General features: G+C 37.9%; 1 protein-coding gene across 2 annotated transcripts in view; it reads right to left on the minus strand.

The window, feature by feature from the left end:
- The window catches only part of LOC134137146 (collagen alpha-1(XV) chain-like), a 157,164-nt gene that overhangs the window by 92,411 nt on the left and 44,014 nt on the right, over positions 1 to 20,739 (minus strand). For both annotated transcript variants that reach the window (XM_062569760.1, XM_062569759.1), the window contains exons 3-5: positions 9,235 to 9,782; positions 5,002 to 5,076; positions 4,462 to 4,557 (exon numbers count right to left, since the gene is read on the minus strand). In XM_062569760.1, coding sequence (XP_062425744.1) covers positions 4,462 to 4,557; positions 5,002 to 5,076; positions 9,235 to 9,782 — 719 coding nt within the window. The remainder of the gene's footprint in view (positions 1 to 4,461; positions 4,558 to 5,001; positions 5,077 to 9,234; positions 9,783 to 20,739) is intronic.

Below are 20,739 nucleotides of genomic sequence, written 5' to 3' on the forward strand. Positions count from 1 at the left end.
ACAAAGATTAATGATAAACATCAGCAAATGCTTTTGGAAGGGTGTGCTGAGTAAAAGAATATTTCATGTCTCCTGAAGCCTGTGCAAATACAAACCATGATAACAAGCTTTCTTTACATGCACTCCCTGTGCACAAGGGAAAGGGGGGAATTGAGCAGGAGATTGCAGATATGCATTTCAGTACCATCTCCTGACTATAGAAAATGAAACCTTCTCACTGCCTGTGACCTGCTAGAATTGCATGGCACTCTTCCTTGCTGAGCTAATGTATTTATATGCATCTAGTCTGGAGTCAGTAAAACTCTGAGAAGCACCAAGCACTTTTGCTTTCCCATCTGTAGGTCTTCATGAGCAGGAGAACACTACAGAGGGGACAACCAGTTGTAATTTAGCTCCTGCAAGAGGACTGAATTCAGAAGTACATAAAAGCAGAGTCATACAAAGGTTATTTTTGCCTCTGTGTATAAAACCAGAGCACTCTCCTGCTGTTTGGCCCATTCCAAAACCTTCCTCCAGAAAATTCACAGATACTGCTTCCTTTTTAGCAGTTTTTCTGGCCTCTGATGATAAGGAAAATAAATTCTGGTTCAGCTACTTCACGTCCTTGTAGTCCAGAGTTCTTCTTTATCAACTCTTAGGACCCTGACATACCCTGAGTCAGATACTGAGGATTCTGCCCCTTCAAGTAAGGTTCAAAATTCGCAGAAAGCCCTCTGTAACAGAAGAGAGCTCTCACAGAGCAAGCCCTAGGGTCTTAGTCACTTTATTTAAATGATAATAGAAAGAAATATGCCATAGTTCAGTCTGGATCCTGTATCTTCAGGATGCTGATCAGTTTGGGGAAGAGAAGGCTTGTGGAGAGCAGAAAGTTTGACTAGATGATCTCCTGAGGTGCCTTCCAATCTGAATTATCCTGTGATCCTATGATCTTATTCTGTGATTATTAGTTCATAAAGATGTAAGCTTAAAGAAACAAAGTGGATAGTATTGGTCCTGTGTGAAGAAAGCCTGAGCCCAGTGTTCCAGCATGAAAAGTCCGTGAAGACTCGTGAATTAATAATGAACAGTTGTTCCCCTACTTTCCTTTTCTGACACTGCCTTTCAGTTTCTTTCTGACATCCATAGTAGTACAAGCTATATATTTTTGAAGATCCTTTTGAAGACACCTGTCAAGGGCAGTTTTTGGCTGAATAAACAAGTAGCAGAGAATCCACAAAAAAAGTCTTCATGAAGAGACATGTCTTCTACAAGTGATAAATTAAGTTTTTTTTTTTGCCAATTCACTGAGAAAAAAAAGTACCTAAGGTCCATGAAATGGAAATACTCTGAAGTAAGCCAAAGAATACTAATCAATTCTACCTCACAGTTTAACAGAATAATACAAATCAGAATATAAACAATTGACACTGACCAGCTTCTTTGTTCAGCGGTTATATTTTCAAATGTGACCTTTACTTATTTCATCTCACCTCAGCAACACAGTTTGCTTTGAAATGCTGATTTAGAGAATTTGTTCAGCAGTTTTTCAAGGTAGAATGTGAATATAAACTTTCTCAGAAACATCTGTAATTGACTGTATTGATTATTAAATTGTCATTCATTTCTCTGTGTCTTTAGTATTTCTAAAGACTAGGGCCATTAAAACACCTTGGGTAGTTACAGTGGAAGGCAAACAAATCTTATGAGTCATTAGCATTTAGACATTTCATATTTGGCATAAGCATTAAACTTTGCTAAGAGAAACGTAAAACCTACATATTTATTGACACACTGGTATGGCTTTTTGAAGTCCTTAGGTATTTTAAAAACCATTGCCATGCCATTCAAGGAAAAAATTTTGCATGAAGTTCTTAGATTTTGAAGAAAATGATCATTTATCAACCTTCCCTGCTTATGATTATTTGACTCAGAAACCTAAGCAAGATAAACCATTGTGTGATTAGCTTCTACAAAGAGTCACTGTAATGGTAACTAGGACTGCACACAGGTTCTTCATTGTTTCTACACAGTCCAAAAAAATGACAAGCTACTAGTTAAAAGTTATTTGAAAAATGAAAAAGAACTACAGAGAGTCTTCTATCTTTCTTGTTGCTTAAGCGTGATAAACTGTTACAGATACATATTTGCTTTATTAACATGCTGCTGCAGAACTTCAGAGAAAAATATCTATCCACTTAAAGCCTCGTTGAGTTTCCCACACAATCTTAAAAATATTTGGAAAAAAAAAGTGACACAACATTAAATTAAGAAGGGAGAATAATTTGTGGAAAAATGAAAATAAATTAAAAGCGTTACAAAATAAAGGAAAAGGAACCTTAAAGTGATACCTAAAGAACTAAATTTTACAGATGATATAAGTGATACACCAGATGGTTGTGCTTCCATTCAAAAGAGCCTCAACAGACTGAAGAAATGACCAGAGTAGAATCTCCTGAGGTTCAACAAAGGAAAATGAAGTCCTGCACCAGCGGAGGAATATCGCCATGTACCAGTGCAGATTGCGGGCCAACTGACTGAAAGTGGCTTTATAGAAAAAGGAACCCACCGAACAATAGTTGGAGGATGAGTCAGCAATGTGCTCTTGGTGCAAAGAAGGCTGACACCATCCAGGGCTGCATTGAGAAGAATGGCACCAGCAGGGCAATGAGATGATTCTTCTCTTCTGTTCAGTTCTGGGCTCCCTGGTATAAGACATGGACACAATGGAGAAAGGCCAGTGAAGGGCCACTGAGATTTGGAGCATGAGAAGAGAAGGCTCTGTGGGATCTTATCAATATGTATAAAAACGTGATGGGAGGGAGCAAAGCACAAAGAACTAGACTCTTCTCAGTGATAGCCAGTGAAAGGGAAGAGGCAATGGGCACAAACTGAAATGCAAAAAATTCTATTTCAACATCAGAAAAAAGTTTTTTATTGTGAGATTGATTGAACACTGGAACAGGTTGTACAGAGAAGTTGTGGTGTCTCTATCCTTGGAGATATTCAAAATCTGACTGGCCCTAACAAGGCCCTGAGCAGCCTGCTCTAGCTGACCCTGCTTTGAGCAGGGAAGTTGGACAATACAGAGGTCCCTTTCAACCTCAGCTATTCTGTGTTTCTGTGATTCAGTGACAAGGATAATAAGGGAGGCCAAAAAAGAGTTCAAGCAACTATTTGCAAAAGTCATAAAAATAATCAATAAGTATCTTCTCAAACACATCAGGAGAAGGAAGCCAAGTCAACAAACAATCAAGTTGTAAAAGGAGTGCTCAGAGAAGGTTAAACTGTAGCAGGAAAAATAAATGAAATTTTGCATTCATGTTGATGGTGGAAGAGCTAAAGGAATGTCCTGCAAAAGGATGTTCATGGAAGACTCAGCTGAGACTATTTCTAAAACTGAAGTCTTTATAAGAATAGATTAGGAAACACATTAAATGAAGGCAACAAATCATCATGACCAGATGGTATTCACCCATAATTCGTAAAGGAACTCAGCAATGAAATAACTGAGATATGTGCCATATTGGGGAAATGTCAGTATATTTTTCTGTAAAAAAAGCTATTTTCATGAGCAATCCTACTTTTCTCTAAGGGAATCAATGAGAATAAGACAGACATGTTTGATACAATCTACATGTGGAGCTTCATTATGAGAAATAACTGAATAGACAAGAATGTTTCAACCTGGCTCAAAAAGGGAAAGGGGACAAAATACAATTGAAATCTCTAAAATCATAAATGTTACAGTGAGTAAGGAATAACTGTTCACTTTGTCTTCTAGGAGAGGAACCATCAAATGCAAGCTCTAGTTAGCAAGTTCAGGAGGGCAAGCAAAAGGCCCAAGTTCTTCACAAAGTATGTCACTAATTAAGCTAAAGAATGCTGTGGCAGGACAATGGGGATGCTAAAATTCCCATGGGTTGAAAAAACAAATCAAGAAATTTAAGAAGGAAAACTCAGCTGAGGTTCACTAAACACAGACCAATACACTCCTATATCAGGCATTTCCTGAGATGGAAATTGCTGCAGACTTAAAGAATATTTTGGGGAAGTATTCTGTTTGCATTTTTGTCCTGTTCTTAATAGTCTTTCCATGGCATTCGCTGCTGATGACTGTCAATCATTCTAATGTTATTATCCTCCATTTATTTATTAAAGTAGTATCTTCAGCAGACTATTTTAGCCATACCTGTTGCAGAAGTATAAGAATTCTGGAGATTTCAAAAGCATTTGAAAAAAAGCATGACATTGAGTTACTCTCCACATTTGGATCACTACTAGAGCACCATGCCAATGAAACGCTCTACACAATCTTGTCTTAAACAGGATTTTCGGGAGTCAAATTTAAATGAGTGCATGATATTCCCATAGGTGCCTCCAGAAATTACCATATGAAAAACTAATGACAGAATCCAGACTTTGCTATCCAAAACGTTATTACTATTAACCCAGAATAAGGCTGAATAAATCAAATAAACTTACCCTGATGGGAAGATGAGAAGGTGCAAGTACTTCTTGTATCTCAGAAATACCTTCACGTTCTTGAATGCTGCCATTGCCACTCATGTCTCCTGAAGCCTATGCAAAAACAAATCATGATAACAAGTTCATAAAAACCCAGGGGAAAAAATGTATATTCTACAAGGAACTGGCTACTTTAATGCAGATAGGACTTAGTTATAATTTTTCTTCAGTCAGTGATGCCTCAGGCTCATTATGCTGTTAACTTATTTCAGTATAGAAGCATTTCATGAAGATAATACGTTAGAAAAATGAATGTCATAGTTTATATAGTCAGAAGTGTTACAGACAACAGAAAAAGATGCTCTTTGAAAATCACAGTTTTAAGGACTATGCAGTCAAAGAAAAAAAAAAAAACTTCCACCCACATATAAAGTATTGCAGGATAGTCTCAGGAAGAAATAGTACACTTAGTCTTACTGAAAATGTCCTATGGCAAGTGGTTTTGAAATCTCTGGTGTATAGGCACTGAGAACAGATAAAGTATGTGAGAGTACTCACGTAAGGATCATCATCTTCACATTGGTCTTCAGTAGCCCTTGGGTCAGATTTGATTGTCAGATATTGAATAGAGCCCTACAGAAAACAACAAAAGCAGATCAAGGAAGTATATTCTAAGTAGCATGTATGAAGGACTGGTTTGACCTGCTTTGGAAATTATCCGAAGCACAAAATTTTATAACAATAAGCTCATTTTTTATAATTTAAATATGTTTTTATGTTTTGGTTTTGCAACATGTGGAAAACCTTGGAATTGGAAAATCTGCCATATGAGTTTCATGAACATATACAATGAGTTTCATGAACATCAGTGATGTATGGAAGCAAAAATACTTATATAATAAGTGTACAGATTGAATATAACGTACAGGAAACTCACTTAGAGATACACTAGATTTTTTAATGGAAGTGCCAATCACAGCCTACAGTGGTCACATTCTCTGTATCTGTAGTGCCCCATCAGAAGGATCTAGTGCTGGTTTCTGTCCTAGAGTCTATAAAGCAGTCTGGTCTTTCTAGTTAAGGGTAATATAACTCCAAAGATGACATGTGAAAATCCCTAAAAATGGAGACAAAAGATGGGAGGGAACTATTGGTAAGTGACACAGAGGGTGAATCGAATTTACTCAAAATGTTAATATCCAGGGTTCGTTCAGGTTGAAGGTAAGCCTGGAAAATTCTATCTCAAAAATATCTGGTTGCTGAATTTTTACAAAGAATGCAATATGTGTTAGGAATTTAAACTTGAATTTAGCTTTATATTATGCAATGCCATGAATACTGTATTTTTTTTTCCAAAAAAGAATTTATAGGATACGTAAAATATGTATACAATGAATTGTGCAAGCATTAAACGAACATGTAAAAATGATTATAGTGATATGAAACATATCCCTCAGGTGTCAGTATCCTGGAGTTTGTGGAGTGTGGGGTTTCTAAAAATAAGGACTTTCCATCCTTCACTTCTTAATATCACTTGTCACTTATTTAGGCATGTAAATATGCATTACTTTAAGAATCAATGATTGAAATTATATCATAAAAACTCACAAAGAATAGCCAATTCATTTCTGTGCTCCTGCTATTTGAAGGATTGCATATCAGACTTTATTAAAATCAGATCATTTGTTTTACATATGATAAATGTCAAGCCTAGCTATATAAAACTGCAACTCACAGCCTTGCCCTCATCCTATCATGCAATTCCCCTTTTGTTGTAGCGCACCCTAAGGAGCTCCTCTAAATAGTTTTTTGCAACTCATCCAGCTTCTCACGTCATCAGGTTTTTGTGACTGTTAGTCGTATATGCTGTCAAATTCATGACTGTTACCTTGACTGTTTGATAAAAGTTGTCTTACAGAGAAGAGACCTAGTGTCAAATGACTTGCTCCCCTGCTAGGTTCTCTCCACTTCTCTACACAGTCCACTTCATATATATCTCAGCTTAGACCTCAAAATACAATTATCTTTGCAATTCTTCACTGTCTATCCAATTATTATCATCTGCAACACTGTTCATCCAGATATGTTATCAGCTCAGCTCTACCAAGGTCAAAACAGCCTCCACCTCTGCAGCTCCTTTTTTCCTAACTATTCCCAACCTCTCCTCCAAGGCCTACCTGAGTCTCAGATCTCCTGTTCACAGCAAAATAATAATTTTACTGCCATCTTTCATTTGATTTCAAGAGAAAACAAAAGCAATTGAACAGAACTTCCAGTGAAGCTGGTCGAAATTACAATGGAAACCTTTCCTCTCTGCTCCTTAGGATCTGCCTTCATGCTTCTATTCTTGACTTTCCTTTACCCATTACGGTCTCTACTACTAAAATAGCCTCTCTTCGGATGTTTGCAGACTTAAGGCATGGGTATAACTTCATACAGCCCCTAATTACAAACCTTGGCCCCTACTGTTAGGTATGATGCATATATAGGGCAAAAAGATGTGTATTCAAATAAAAAGTCATCTTACTTAACATATAACTGCATCTTTGTATTTTGATGACTTTCTATATATTTTCTTTTTGCTATTACACTTTAGGAAGGGAAGAGCATGAAAAAACTGATGGATTTACATAAGGTTTGAGTCTGCGTCTCCAGACAGGTGCAGAATACTTCTCAGTCCAGTGACTTCTCTCCCAGGAGCTAGAATCCTTTATACTGTGCAAAGATATTTTATTTGTGTTAGATCTAAGTACTGTTATAGGTGCATAGAAGATTTGCTTCCTGAGAGATAAAAAACCCCTATGTCTTGGTAAAGAAACTGCAAAAGCTGTTGCAATTAGAAGAGTATTTTGCTTTGTTGTTGTTGCTTAATGCCACAAAAAAATGCAAACTCCAGCATAGGAGTAGCTACCAATTTTGTATGCTGCTATGCCTGGCTTTCTGGCTCACTGTTTCCTGTTTGTAGTTGTCCTCTCCCTATCCTAGAAGCACTGGGAAATTATAAGCAGGGAAATATTTTTGAGGCAGTATTTCTGGTGACCTCTAAAATATTTCAGAAGAGAACAAAATCTGAGATTTTCTTTTCAACTAACTATCTTCTAATTTCTGTAACTTCAAAGACCATGAAACTCATGCAGTGTTGTTTCCTGAGTTTGCAGGCAATCAAACAGCTCAGTGATCTGAACCATCTTGTTTTCCTCGAGCTCAATAATGGGCCACTTAGATGTTGAATGATGCCAAAATAATTGAACAGTTCACTGACAGATTACATATGAAAAGAGGTATGATCAGAGACTCAGCAGTTTTTTGAAAGTGATGTTTCATTTTCACAGTATTCATATTCATTCATAATCTGGTCATTTACACAATCTGCTCTGAATTGTTTCTCTTTTGGATATCCAGAGTAAGCAGTTCTTACCATACAGATAGAACTTGAGGAAGATTCAACAGTTCAGTTTTTCTACCCAGAAGCAATTGCAACATACAATGCAAGAAGAAAGAATCTAGAATACTTGTCACAGTTAATGGTACTGAAGCATTTACAGGATAATGGCTCAAATTTATGTACTCCATATAGTGCACAGAATTGCCTGTTTCTGTGGAAATGCTTATGTTGTAATCCACTGTGCATTTCTATCACTATATTTTCAGATTCAGTTGCAGAAATCACCATCAATAATCATCTCACATATATTTTCCAGATGGAGCACCAAAATGCTCTGATTTTGCTGAATATTTCTCATTCCTACTTACTAATCAAGCTTTAACAATAGTCCACTCATCCCATCTGTCCAAGAAAGGCAGCATTAGCAGGCAGTTTTTCTACTTATCTCTTTTCACAACTTGTTTTCTGCTAATCATTGTATCTCTGGTGCTTAGAATAGTCAGATAAAAGATACAAGTACATTATCCTTATTGCTTACCAGAGCTCACAACCTGCAACACACCTGAGCTTTGGAAGGAACATCTTCCCTTTCCAAAGTAAATGCTCAGATCTGCATGCTGCTCTATTATTTTAAGGGAAGAAATATTAATCTCACAAACTACTGTAAAAGTTTTGAAGTACAGAGGAGAAGAGAAAAAGTGTGATATTTCCATTTCAGTTTGGCAACTTGTCAAAATCTTGCACTTTAGCAGCTTTTGTATTCCCACTTGGAAGCTCAATAGCTGAAAATTCCAGGCTAGACCCAGGAGGAAGATGCTTTCACTCAAGTTCATAGTGCTTGGGAGCCTTGTAGTGATGGTTAGGTCTATTCTGTTATTCTAGAGCACCTGGTAAGTTTCAAGCGATATATAAATTATAGACATAGCTTCATATTCCAAATCCCTTTATCTCTGAATTACATCCTTGGGCTGATTTGCATGTAAATCATAATATCATTGTCTTCTTAATGTTCAGTGTGGAATAACCTCGCTTATAAGAGTTTAAAATACCGACTTTGTACTAAAGTGCTATTCTCAGAAGTTAAACAAACTGATATCCTGAAATCAGCCCTCCAGATGAAGGGCATATAAAATTATGAAACATTTACTTTGAATTTCCCTTTACTCAGACTGAGCATTGAAATCTATAGCTAGATTATTAATAAACTTCTGAGGTTCTAGGAACATCTACATTTTAAACCACGATTTTTATATATCTGCACTACCTGAACACTAGCCTGGTATGAAAAATGTAAGTTGTAAAATTTGTAATAGAGTTTGGGATTTAAGCATTGCAAATAGAATTTCTTGGATAGAGAGTACATATATACAACACTGAGACATGCAAATATGTCAGACAGTACTTACTGTGAATTTTTCCAGGCCTGTGGCTCCTGCATTACCAACAAATATACCAGAGCCTGATTCAAACACTAAGGCCTGAGCTGATCTCTGGAATTGAACCCTCTGATATTCTTCGCAGTCCATGAACAGAACAACTTCATTTCCCTGAACAGTCACTGTAAACCTGTTCCATCTGTTAGTCATCACTGGCACTTTAAATGAAGCAGCCTCTCGGGAAATATGGGAACCAGGCTCTGTGTAGTACATAATTATTCTCTGGGTGCTGTCATCAACCGGTGAAAGTCTCATTCCCAGGTAAATAGTTTTCTGGAAGGCATCTGTTATTGCAAATAGCACTCCTCCACGATCACTGTTTGGTTTCACTGTAACTACAATAGCGAAATCTCTGTAGAAAGGCAGTGGTACTATAGCACTTGCCAGTCGGCCAATGTTAGCGTCTGGACCAAAGCTGTAAGCTGGAAACCCTCCATAGCCGGTGATAAAGTAGACAGAAGGAGGAAGAGGAACTCCTATTAACTCTGTGAGATCAAGATGCCCTTTTGAGCCTCGTTCTGTAAAGTGTGAAAGAAAACCCATGTTACTTATTCCTGACATACACAGTTTATGTAATTTAAATGACTTAATACAGACCTTAAAGACTGTAATACAGTGTCACAATACCAGTAACTTACTGCTAATACTTTAGGCCACGATTCAGGTCGAGGTTACTCATATGCTAACGAACAGCACATCTAAACATTTGGTGAAACTGAGTGGTAACAAGTAATTTCGATCTGTTACTTTCACAACCAAAGGAGAAAGCAAGAATTCTGCATAAGCAGCATTATATAGTTTCACAAATACAAAATAAAAAGTCTCAAATGTATTAGATTTGCTATAAGACTTCCAAATACCTTCTTCTAGGACAGTTATCAGTATTTGTTCTTTTCCTTTTTTCTCAAATTTATGCCCTTGGTTTCACTGTGAACATTACAAATACTCCTCAGTAATCAAAACTCAGTTTGAAACCAAAGAGTTTCTACTTCATCAAACACACAGAAGCAAATATATCTGCCAAACATGACTAGAGAGAAAATTCCTTTCTGGAAATGCATGCATATGAGGAAGCGTGACAGAAACTGAGCATCTATGCCCATTTAGCTTTCTAGAATCTCACTGAGGCATATTCTAACAGCATACTAGAAGCAGAATTCCTATAAATTGTCTTCTTCTAGGAAGTCAAAACAAGGAAAAGAAGTATACTACTTTTAATTATAATTGAGTGGTCCATGTCTGAATCTATACAGAGCTCCACTCAGATCTTAGACCTTTCCTCAAACCTTACATTAAGCTTTTCATTGTATCAAAAAGTCTCCATACTTCTGACTGGTGTACATTTGCAACCTATCCACAGTATTTATGCTATGCATAGAAGAAGTATTTAGGGTATGTCTTAATGGAGCCACATAACGTAAAACTATAATCTCTCTTGCTGTAACTGTAGTCATGAACTCCAGTTCGTGACTAAGTATTAGCTTTCTCAGCAGATAGATAAAAAAAGTAACCCTAGCACCATGAAACAAGAAAACTGCATTTTTAAATCATGATTAAACATAGCCTAGACTTTCTCTACATTCTTCTTTTTTGCTGAAAATCTTTAGATCCTTGGTAAAACAGAGGATGTTTTCGAAACAACTATTTTGCAGTTCCTTTCTTTCTCTTCCTCACACAGAAGTCCACCATGGTTCTCAGACGAACACCATCAGATAAAAACAGCAGCATGGAAAATAGAGCTCCTGTGGTAGAAAAGTACAGATGAAGCAAACTACCATAATCTCACTAAAACCAGATTGAATTTGTACCTCAGATGATACTTAACTTTTCTGCCTTCTCTCACAGCAGCTGTAAAGAATATGTCTGGAAGAGCTATCCATGGTGGTGAAGTAGTTTGTACTCATACAGCCTGTCAACCACCAGCACTCCTGCTATTAGTATTCTCAAGACATTAGCAATCTCTGCATCAGGAAACTTGCTTATGATGCTTGTCCCCGGACAGCATTAAGTAAAGGTAGTTTGCTTAATGACTGTCTCAATATCAACACAATATAGGGAGAGCAAATGCCACCTGGGGTAGTCTAGCACTGCAGATATTTGCAGGGAGCAGGACCGGAAAACAACCCACCTGTTTGCAAGTATATTAGTGACTAGAGATAGGAGTCAGTCCCCAGATCTGTTTTTCCACAAGTACTTACAGAAACTGAGGTCAAGCTCCCAGTCTGCTTCAAGGAAAGCAGTAATAAGGCATGTGGAGCAGGCTCTGAGCTCAGCCTGCCTGCAAGAGACTTACTCATCCCCAGATTCTGCTGTATTTCACCCTGAGATGATCTGCATTTCACCAGCAGTACATGTACCACAGTCAAGGGATGAGCGGAAGTTTCATAGCTCCATAGAAAAATACAGGATGTCCACAGATAGTTGTGAACAACTTTTGCCTCAGAACTGGTAACATCTGGTTTTCTAAGATCTGTGTCCTACACCATTATTTTCATTTCCACAGTAGCTCAGCACATCCTGCCAACCTGGAATACCTCAAGTTCTCCCTCATGTCATCAGGGCCTGCTCCTGCCCTCGATGCCTGTAGTACCCATAAAACTCTAAACCAGGCACAATAATTGGCTATCAAGGAGAAATGGGATAGTTAACCTCCTACCTCTCACCATAGCTTTTTCTCATTGAGATACTAATATGCTATTCTCACATCACAAGGTTGAGACTTTCAAGAATATAACAGGATATGTGTCCATTAGCTGCTTACATGGAGAGGAGGACAGTATAAAAGTATATAAATATATATATTATCTATATAATATAATATATATAAAATATATATTATATATATTTATTATGTATATATAGAAGTATATACTTACAGGACAGTATAAAAGCAGTGATAATTTTATGGGAAGTTGGCTGGGAAAGCTTGCACAGAGAAAAATAAGATACTAACTGTGAGAGAACCTTAGGAATCCCAGCAAGACAAGGTGTTTTATACTCTAGGAAATGACAAGCGAGAAGAGGGAAAGAAACTACTTTTCATTCCCCTCCGCTCTATTTTACCTGAACTGCTGAGAAGCCTAACCCAGGCTCTGATCTCATTTGAAAGAATCTTTTCACTAAATCGTACAAACAGAAAGAAAAACACTAACTGGCAACTAACAATTTTATATTGTGCACTCTATTATTCATACCTCATTATGCTGTGTTTACAGCTCGATTATCATTACCATAATAATTATCCTTATCAGACATGTCTTGGAAGGAAGTCTGAAATGAAAATTGGTACTTGCAGTGTGAATAATGTTTAATTAGTAAGTTACTCAAGGTTTTACATGATATTAAGCCCAGAATACTATTTTTAACTGTTTTATGCAATCATTTCAGAATGGCTCACACTTCTCTGTGTGTGTGTACCGACACATACATACATCTAGATCTATACACATAACTGTATTTGCAATAGTTTCTATTCAAGATCTCATCTGTACAGTACACAAGTCAGCCCTTCAAAAATGCAATTCTCAAATAGGAGTCTCAATTTTTTTCAGTATATTCTAAGGATAAGAGTAGATAGATGGATAGATGAGTAAATCACTAGTGGAATATCCAGGAATAAGGTAGAGAGAGATGACTTTACCAACAGGGAATCTGGTTAAATGAAGATCAGATAATATAGGTTGTTAAAAATTCTGAATCATTTTATTATGATCCTGATCAAATATTGTTAGCTACGTGCACATACCTAAGAATTTGACTGGTTATCCACCTTAACATGAAGCCAGCTTCAAGGCCTCCCTTTTAGATTAATAGAAAAATGAGTGAGAAAATCAACAATCAACAATATTGATCCCATCACAGTTTGTGTTTTACAATGATGACATTTTTCATGGAGCCCAATACGAACACAAAACACTGGGTAAAGACAAGAGTTAGAAGAGCCAATTATTAAATGATCAATGACCTCACTCTGAAATGATGATCATTAGTGGAGTGTTATAGTAGCTAGAAAGTTACCTTCAAAAGAAACAACTACACAGCTTGGAGAATCATTTTTAAGCAAACCATTTAAGCAAAATGTTTCTTGACAAGAGGTACAAAACTCTCTGTAATTTCATACTGAGCTTGTTGAATCATCTCAACCCAAACAAAACTGGATTTCATCATTAAAAATCAATATTTCTGGTAACTATTTTGGACTTTACTTCATGTACAAAAATGATATGAGTTTTTTTTTAAGCAAGAGAATCTAATAGAACTATTATTAATATCAGCTAATTAGTAGTCATTCATATCTTATCTGTGATGTCCATAAAATTCCTATTAGACCCAGAGTTATAAAACCAGTCAAAAATTTCTATTTGCATAGCATCCGGCCTCTGTTAACTACTGATTTACTAACACTGAAGTGCTGTTCCACTCAGCCCTCTGCAACAGTGGTGTGAAATAAATGGCACAGTCTCTAGCCTTTAATGTGCTGTAGATCTCTTGAATGCTTTGTATCAGAAATTACAAAAATTATCATGTATTATGTTTTCATTTATATTGCCATTATTACATAACAAAGATGAACAATTTTAAGAAAAAAAGAAACTCTTTTAGAAACTGCTTATTATGTTCCAAGTTTTTACTGGATCATATATTCAAGTTTCAAAAGATTCCTAAAATGTTTTAGAAAGTCACAGATCTCTGTTATTTGCAGCAGGTCTTCAACATTTAGCAGGAAGAATTGCCTCTTTCTGTTTGGTCCCAGGATATTCTGTTCATGTTTAGCTGATTTATGAAATGTGTATTTATCACCACTCCCCTTCATTTTGTTCTGTGCTTCAGGAGAGTGGAACCTAGATTTTCCAGCAAGCTGGGCCCAGGCTGACACCACATCAGCAGAAGAAACAGCAGCAAGCATTCAGCTCCGCTTGTGGGGAGCAAGTGACAAGAAGAGCTAGGCCACATTACCATGCATGACCTCAACACCTTTTCTTCTCTTCCTTTACCTTTTCTTCTCCTCCTTTCTAGGGGTCCAATTGTTGGGGCAAAAGTTTCTTCTTCCCCAGAAAAGAAAAAATTGGTGGAGGCTGGATTATCTGCGTTTACCCTAACGACATGGCAGTAGGATTTCATTTTCCTGTCTGGACTAACAATCTTACTTTGCTTCCTTCTGTGGAAGTCTGTGCTACACCATCCGTATCAGTAGGTAGGTGCAGGTGGTCATAGTGAGCAATAGTTTCCAGAGAACAGGGAGGAGCAGGCTAAGGGAAGAAGCAGCTGTATTCCATGGAAAACCAAGCCTGTGCACTTCGAGGACCATCTTTTGTAAGGCTTGTCTATATTGTCACCTTGGGTCTTGTAACAGTTAGGTGATAGATAAGTGAGTCCAGTGGGCTAAGCAAATGGTTATCTGAAAACATATGTTAGACTACTTCGCAAGCATAACACAAGAGGCTGAAAAATTTAGAAGATACGATGGTCCTTCTTTGTAATAGACTCAGTATCTATCTACAGGGCAGTTTTAACTTAAAGACAGAATGAGCATATGTTGTGACAATACTGTGATTGTACTCAGAGTAATGAGTGGAGACTGAGTGGATGGCAACTAAAAATCTTTATTTTTCAGTTTTCAGGGTTTAGGATATACTGGAGATGGTAGAGAGATTGCAGTAGCAGCTTTTACCGCCAACTTTTTGCATCTGATATGTCCATTATGAAACAGTACCTGATACTCAAGTGCATAAAACTCATTATATTTATAATCTACAGACATGGTTTACCAGATATTCTGATCAAAGTTTGATAGATCATGAAAATCATCCTGCAGTCATTAAACCAACAGTAAAATTCCCAGAAGTTATTAATAAAAGAAAGACTATGATGTATACAAATGCATTTACAGCAGAAGGTATCCCTGAGGAAAAATGCAAGCTATACCATTACAAGCAGTCCTGTTGAGGGGAAACCTGGCTTGTTGGAACTGTAGTATCAGATGCCTTGCATCCTAAATTTGGCTTCGTGTACTCATTATACTCACAAATATTCTCAAAAGCTAACTGCCATTTGGATATCATGCTGGTATATGGCATATGAAACCCAGAAAGAGCTAAGTAAACAGATAATTAACAGGATCTTGACTCAAAAATATACATATACTGTCAAAAAGAGGAACATAAGAATGAAACCAAGGTTCATTAGTTTAGCACAGTTAAAGAGCAAATTTAATTAGATAAATTAAGCTCTCATTAGCTTGAATGAAATAGAACTTTATGTATCTTTTAAAACACAATTAGTAATTAGATAGGGTGTCTATCAAAATAGCCTTCCATTAGTTTTTCTCCTATTCTTATGTCTGATTTGTCACATATAATAAATATCATACTTTGTTTAATTTACAGACTCTATTTTATATTAAGCCAGAACTAATTTCTGTGAATCTATAGAAAGGCTTTTTATTAAAACTCCAAATACCAACCTAAATTTGTCTGCCTAGGTTCAGACGCAAATCAGCTTGGGGTCCTCTGCACATCATTTCAAGACAACATCAGTTCTCAGCTTAATGGGAAACAAGAGACCAACACAGTGTACCTGAGCATATGATGAAAAGAACTCTTAACACTTCTGTGATAAGAAGATGGGTGAGATCAGTGAGAAAATAGTTGAGGAGGCAGGGAGAGAAATGATGAGAAAGCAGAGCAGCAACCAAGATGAAGTAAGGTGCCAAGTAGAGAATCTCATAAGGCCTGTTGTGATTGTGCCAGAGCTCTGACCCAGTTTTAGATGGCACTAATACCGTTCTCATCTTGGATGAGGTTTACCTAGCCATTAGATACCTGAATGAAAATTGCCACCATCCTGTCACCATGTGTCACCATTTCTGCCTTTGTGCAAAAACTGGAAGCACCTTTAACGCATTGTTCCAATGCATCTATTGCAGGAAGACTGCTGAAAACTATCATACCCTGTCTTAGGCAAAACTCTGGCTGACTGAGCATCTGGCTTACAGGAGACAATATACAAAAACACAATCCTTGACTCCATTTGCAGTAGGTGATAAGGCTATCTAAACTTAGTCTCTGTCCCCAGGCCTCCTCCTACATATTTTTGCCTCTTTAAATTAACAGTATTTCTATTATGATAGAAATTACTGTCCTAATAAAGTGAGTGCCACCATGACGTCAGACATAACCCCATCAATTTTTGCTCTCAAAGAATTACATCTTAAGCTGAGGTGATTTGGTTTTGCTCATTTGAAGTCAGTGACATAGAATTAATCAAACAAGTCATTGCCCAAATAATCACTGATTAAGGCTCTAACCCTTTAATTTCAGGTTCTTATACTAATGTGTGTCAATCCACAAGAACATTTAAGGGTTGCTTATAGTGTTTTTCCTTCTAGCCACTAAAAAAATTACTTCACATGCAATTTTGGAATTTTTACAAAGCTTTGCTATAAACAGCATCTATTGCAAAGTGGATTCAATTTTTGCTAAATGCAAATGTATGAAAATCTCTGTTAAAATCCTGTATATAATCCAATCTTGACTTAATATTTGTTGTCTATATTAAGATTTTTGGCACTAAATTGCTAATAGTGGGGAACAAATGGAAATGAGAAAATGGAAATGGAAATGGAGTTGAGAACTCACTATTGTCTGTATCAGGCACAAGGTTTTAAATGGTTTTCTTGGAGAAAGGAAGTACATTTCATGTACGAAATAAAAGCAACCAGCCCTGAAATGCTTGAAAAAGTTTACATTTCGATTTCAAAGATAGCATGAGATGTCCATATAGAATCATAGAATCAGTAAGGTTGGAAGGGACCCCTGGAGATCATCTAGTCCAACTTCCCTGCTCAAGCAGGGTCACCTGGAACATGATACACAGGGTTGCATCCAGGCATGCTTTGAATATCTCCAGAGAAGGAGACTCCACAACCTCTCTGGGCAACCTGGTCCAGTGCTCTGTCACTCTCACAGTAAAGAAATTTCCCCTCACGTTCAGGCAGAGCTTCCTGTGGTTCAGTTTTTGCCCATTGCCTCTTGTCCTCTAGTATGGCACCACTGAAAAGAGTTTAGCCCCATCCCCTTGACACCCTCCCTTCAGATACTTATACACTTTGATAAGATTCCCCCCTCAGTCTTCTCTTCTCCAGGCTAAAGAGGCCCAGCTCTTGCAGCCTTTCCTCACAGGGCAGGTCCTCCAGCCCTCTGATCATCTTTGTAGATCTACGTTGGACTCTATCCAGTAGCTCCATGTCTCTCTTGTACTGGGGAGCCCAGAACTGGACACAGTACTCGATGAGGCCTCACCAGGGCTGAGTAAAGGGGCAGGATCACCTCCCTCAACCTGCTGGTAACGCTCTTCCTAATGCACCCAAAGATACCATTGGCCTTCCTGGCCACAAGGGCACATTGCTGGCTCATGGTCAATTTGTCATCCACCAGCACTCCCAGGTCCTTCTCTGCAGAGCTGCTTTCTGGAAGGTCAGCCCTCAGCTTGTATTGGTGCATGAGGTTATTCTTCCCTAGGTGCAGGACTCTGCACTTGCCCTTGTTAAACCTCATAAGGTTCCTTTACGCCCAGCTCTCCAGCCTGTCCAGGTCTCTCTGAATGGCAGCACAGCCCTCAGGTGTATCAGCCACTCCTCCCAGCTTGGTATCATCAGCAAACTTGCAGAGGAGGCACTCTGTTCCTTCATCCAGGTCATTGATGAAGAAGTTTAACAGGATGGGACCCAGTACTGAGCCCTGGGGGATGCCACTAGTTTCAGGCCTCCAATTAGACTCTGTGCCACTGATGACAACCCTCTGAGCTCTGCCTTTAAGCCAGTTCTCAAGCCACCTCACTTTCCACTTGTCTAACACACACCTCACTGTCCACTCATCTAACCCACATTTCCTGAGCTTATCTAGGAGGATGTTATGGGAGACAGTGTTGAAAGCCTTGCTGAAGTCAAGGTACACAATGTCCACTGCTCTCCCCTCATCTCCCCAGCCAGTCATTCCATCAGGGAAAGCTATCAGATTGGTTAAGCAGGATTTCCCCTTGTTGAAGCCATGCTGACTCCTCCTGATCACCTTCTCTTCCTCCATATGCCTGGAGATGACATCCAGAATGAGCTTTTCTATCACCATTGGCAATATTCTTCTACATACTTGCAAAGTGAATATTTGATAACCTTTATCTTGTAATATTACATTAAAACTGTAATGTTAACCAAACTGTATTAATCATTAGGGATGATGCAAGGTACACCACCATGGATGTAATTTATAAATGCATAAGCAGTCTGAATGATTTAAAAATTCTAAACAACATGTTTACTTGTTATGTTGCAGAAGATCTGTATTCTTAGGAGACTTCTAATGTCAGCAGTTCAACTTCTGCTAAGCTGAAAGTGTTGCAAATATAACAACAAATTTTTACAGTTTCTTATTGTATTTCTATGCAATAACAGATATAAAGCCTTGAACTTGTTTCTGCTGTCACATGCCAGACAGTACTACACGGAGCCCCAAACACTTGTTTTAGCACAGGCTCTGAGCCACATGAAATCTCTTTACAAAAAGTATCAGCAAAACTTAGTAAGGAAGAATCAGGATTCTCATTCCAGTAAAACAAAGTCTGAAGGCTAAGCAAATATCTGAACCCAAGTAGATGGGAGTAGAAGCTTGCCTTTACCACATACACCTGTGACTGCAGAAAAGCAAAACAAGAAGCTTCTGACCAAAATCTGTGGCTCATCTCCAGCATCTAATGGACTTATCAGAAACTACTGCTACAACTAAGAGCAGGATATGGACTTCTGTAGCCACAAGTTTGTTACCATTCAATTATCTCTGATAAATTCATATCCTGTGCTGCAGATGCAGTTATGTCAGGATAAAAATACCCTCTTGCTCCCTTAAATTAACAGGTACAGGCTAAGCCACTTTGAGTGGAGTGAGCAGAATAATACGTTGCACCAGTAAAATTTTGTTTCAAGTATGTAATGCTACTGAACCACTGAGTATGGAGGATTCCCTAGCATTCATCCCCTTATGCCCATGTGCAGAGGCACAGGGCACTGGAAGATGCTAAACGAGTAGTTTTCATACTAGCTATACTTTAGCTCAGAAAAGATAGTAGTGGAGCATCATACATTATACATTAGAGTGATATTTTTATAATTCTAGAGTTATGGGCTGTGTTACAGTTTGCATCTCCCAGGGGATTCTGCCAAGCAGGTCCCTGAACATACCAAAGCCTGCTCTTCTTAAGTTCAGGATTGTGATCCAGCTATTTGCCTTATTTCCTCCTTTCAAGAGCTTGAACTTCATCTTATTGTCACATCCCCCACAACTTTTTCGTTACTTGCAAGTACGAGGTCCAGCAGAGTGCCCCCTTCATCAGCTTCTCAATCACTTCTGTTAGGAATTTACCATTAATACACTCCAGAAATCTCCTGGATTGCTTGCGTCCTGCTGTGTTGCCCTTCCAAGCTTCCCTATTCATAGTAAATGTTCTCCAGCATTTGGAGAGTAAGTTGATCGGAGACAGGGTTGGTATATTTTGCTGTTTGGTTGAGTGTTTGTTTGTTTATAGACAGGTATTCCTGTAAGTCTGGAAATTTTCTTTTCCCATGAAGGAGATTTTTATTAATTCACCTCTGCTTTTTGTCCTGGTGCAGCTGGAAATCAGAACCCTGTTTCTGCTTTTGACCTTGCAGCCCCTATGACAACTCCTTAAATTTTCTATACCTCTTCTATGCCTAGTTCACACTCTGCTTGTGAGGCCTTTTGAGCCATTTATCTGTGAAAGCAAAACATTCCTTCAAAAATGGTCCCTTTTTCTTGTGCCCATCCTTTGGGCATGCAAAGAATGTATCAGGTCTGTAAATTCTTCCTTTTTTTTTTTTTTTTTTTTTTTTTAATAGACATATGTATGCATACACATGCATGCACACAGTTATTTGTGATTATAAATTCAGATGGATCACTGTGATTGCTGGACCTTAAATATGGCCTGGACCATAACATTGCCTGAGATTATGCATCAGACAACAAATTGTTTTCAGTCTGTTGACCTTCTGGTTAAGGGCTCTATTACTTTCTTCTTCGCCACACTGTTGTAGTTGAATTGCTAAATATTTCCCATTTCTGCTGCTTATTTGTTTCTCAGAGAAGAGGGACAGTAACTATCCAATGTCTATGCTCTATCTGATATCCTGAGGTGAGTCACTGCCATGGCTCAAAAAAAGTGGCTGAACTTTAAACACAGATTTTTTGATTAAAGGAGAGTAGTTCACTGAATAAAAGTACTTGTTAAAATGGCATGATATTCTATACAAACAGCCATGTGCACAAAAATATATATGGAAGGTCTTTTAGACAAGCAGCTGACAAAAAAATAAGGTCATAGATCATACTAGATCAGAAAAGCTGAAAAATTGCTCTATATCGAAGAGGAGATAAAATTTCTGTTGATTGACTGGAAAGTATGTAA

This window comes from Rhea pennata, chromosome 2 (assembly GCF_028389875.1).
Source record: "Rhea pennata isolate bPtePen1 chromosome 2, bPtePen1.pri, whole genome shotgun sequence".
In the NCBI taxonomy this organism is placed as follows: domain Eukaryota; kingdom Metazoa; phylum Chordata; class Aves; order Rheiformes; family Rheidae; genus Rhea; species Rhea pennata.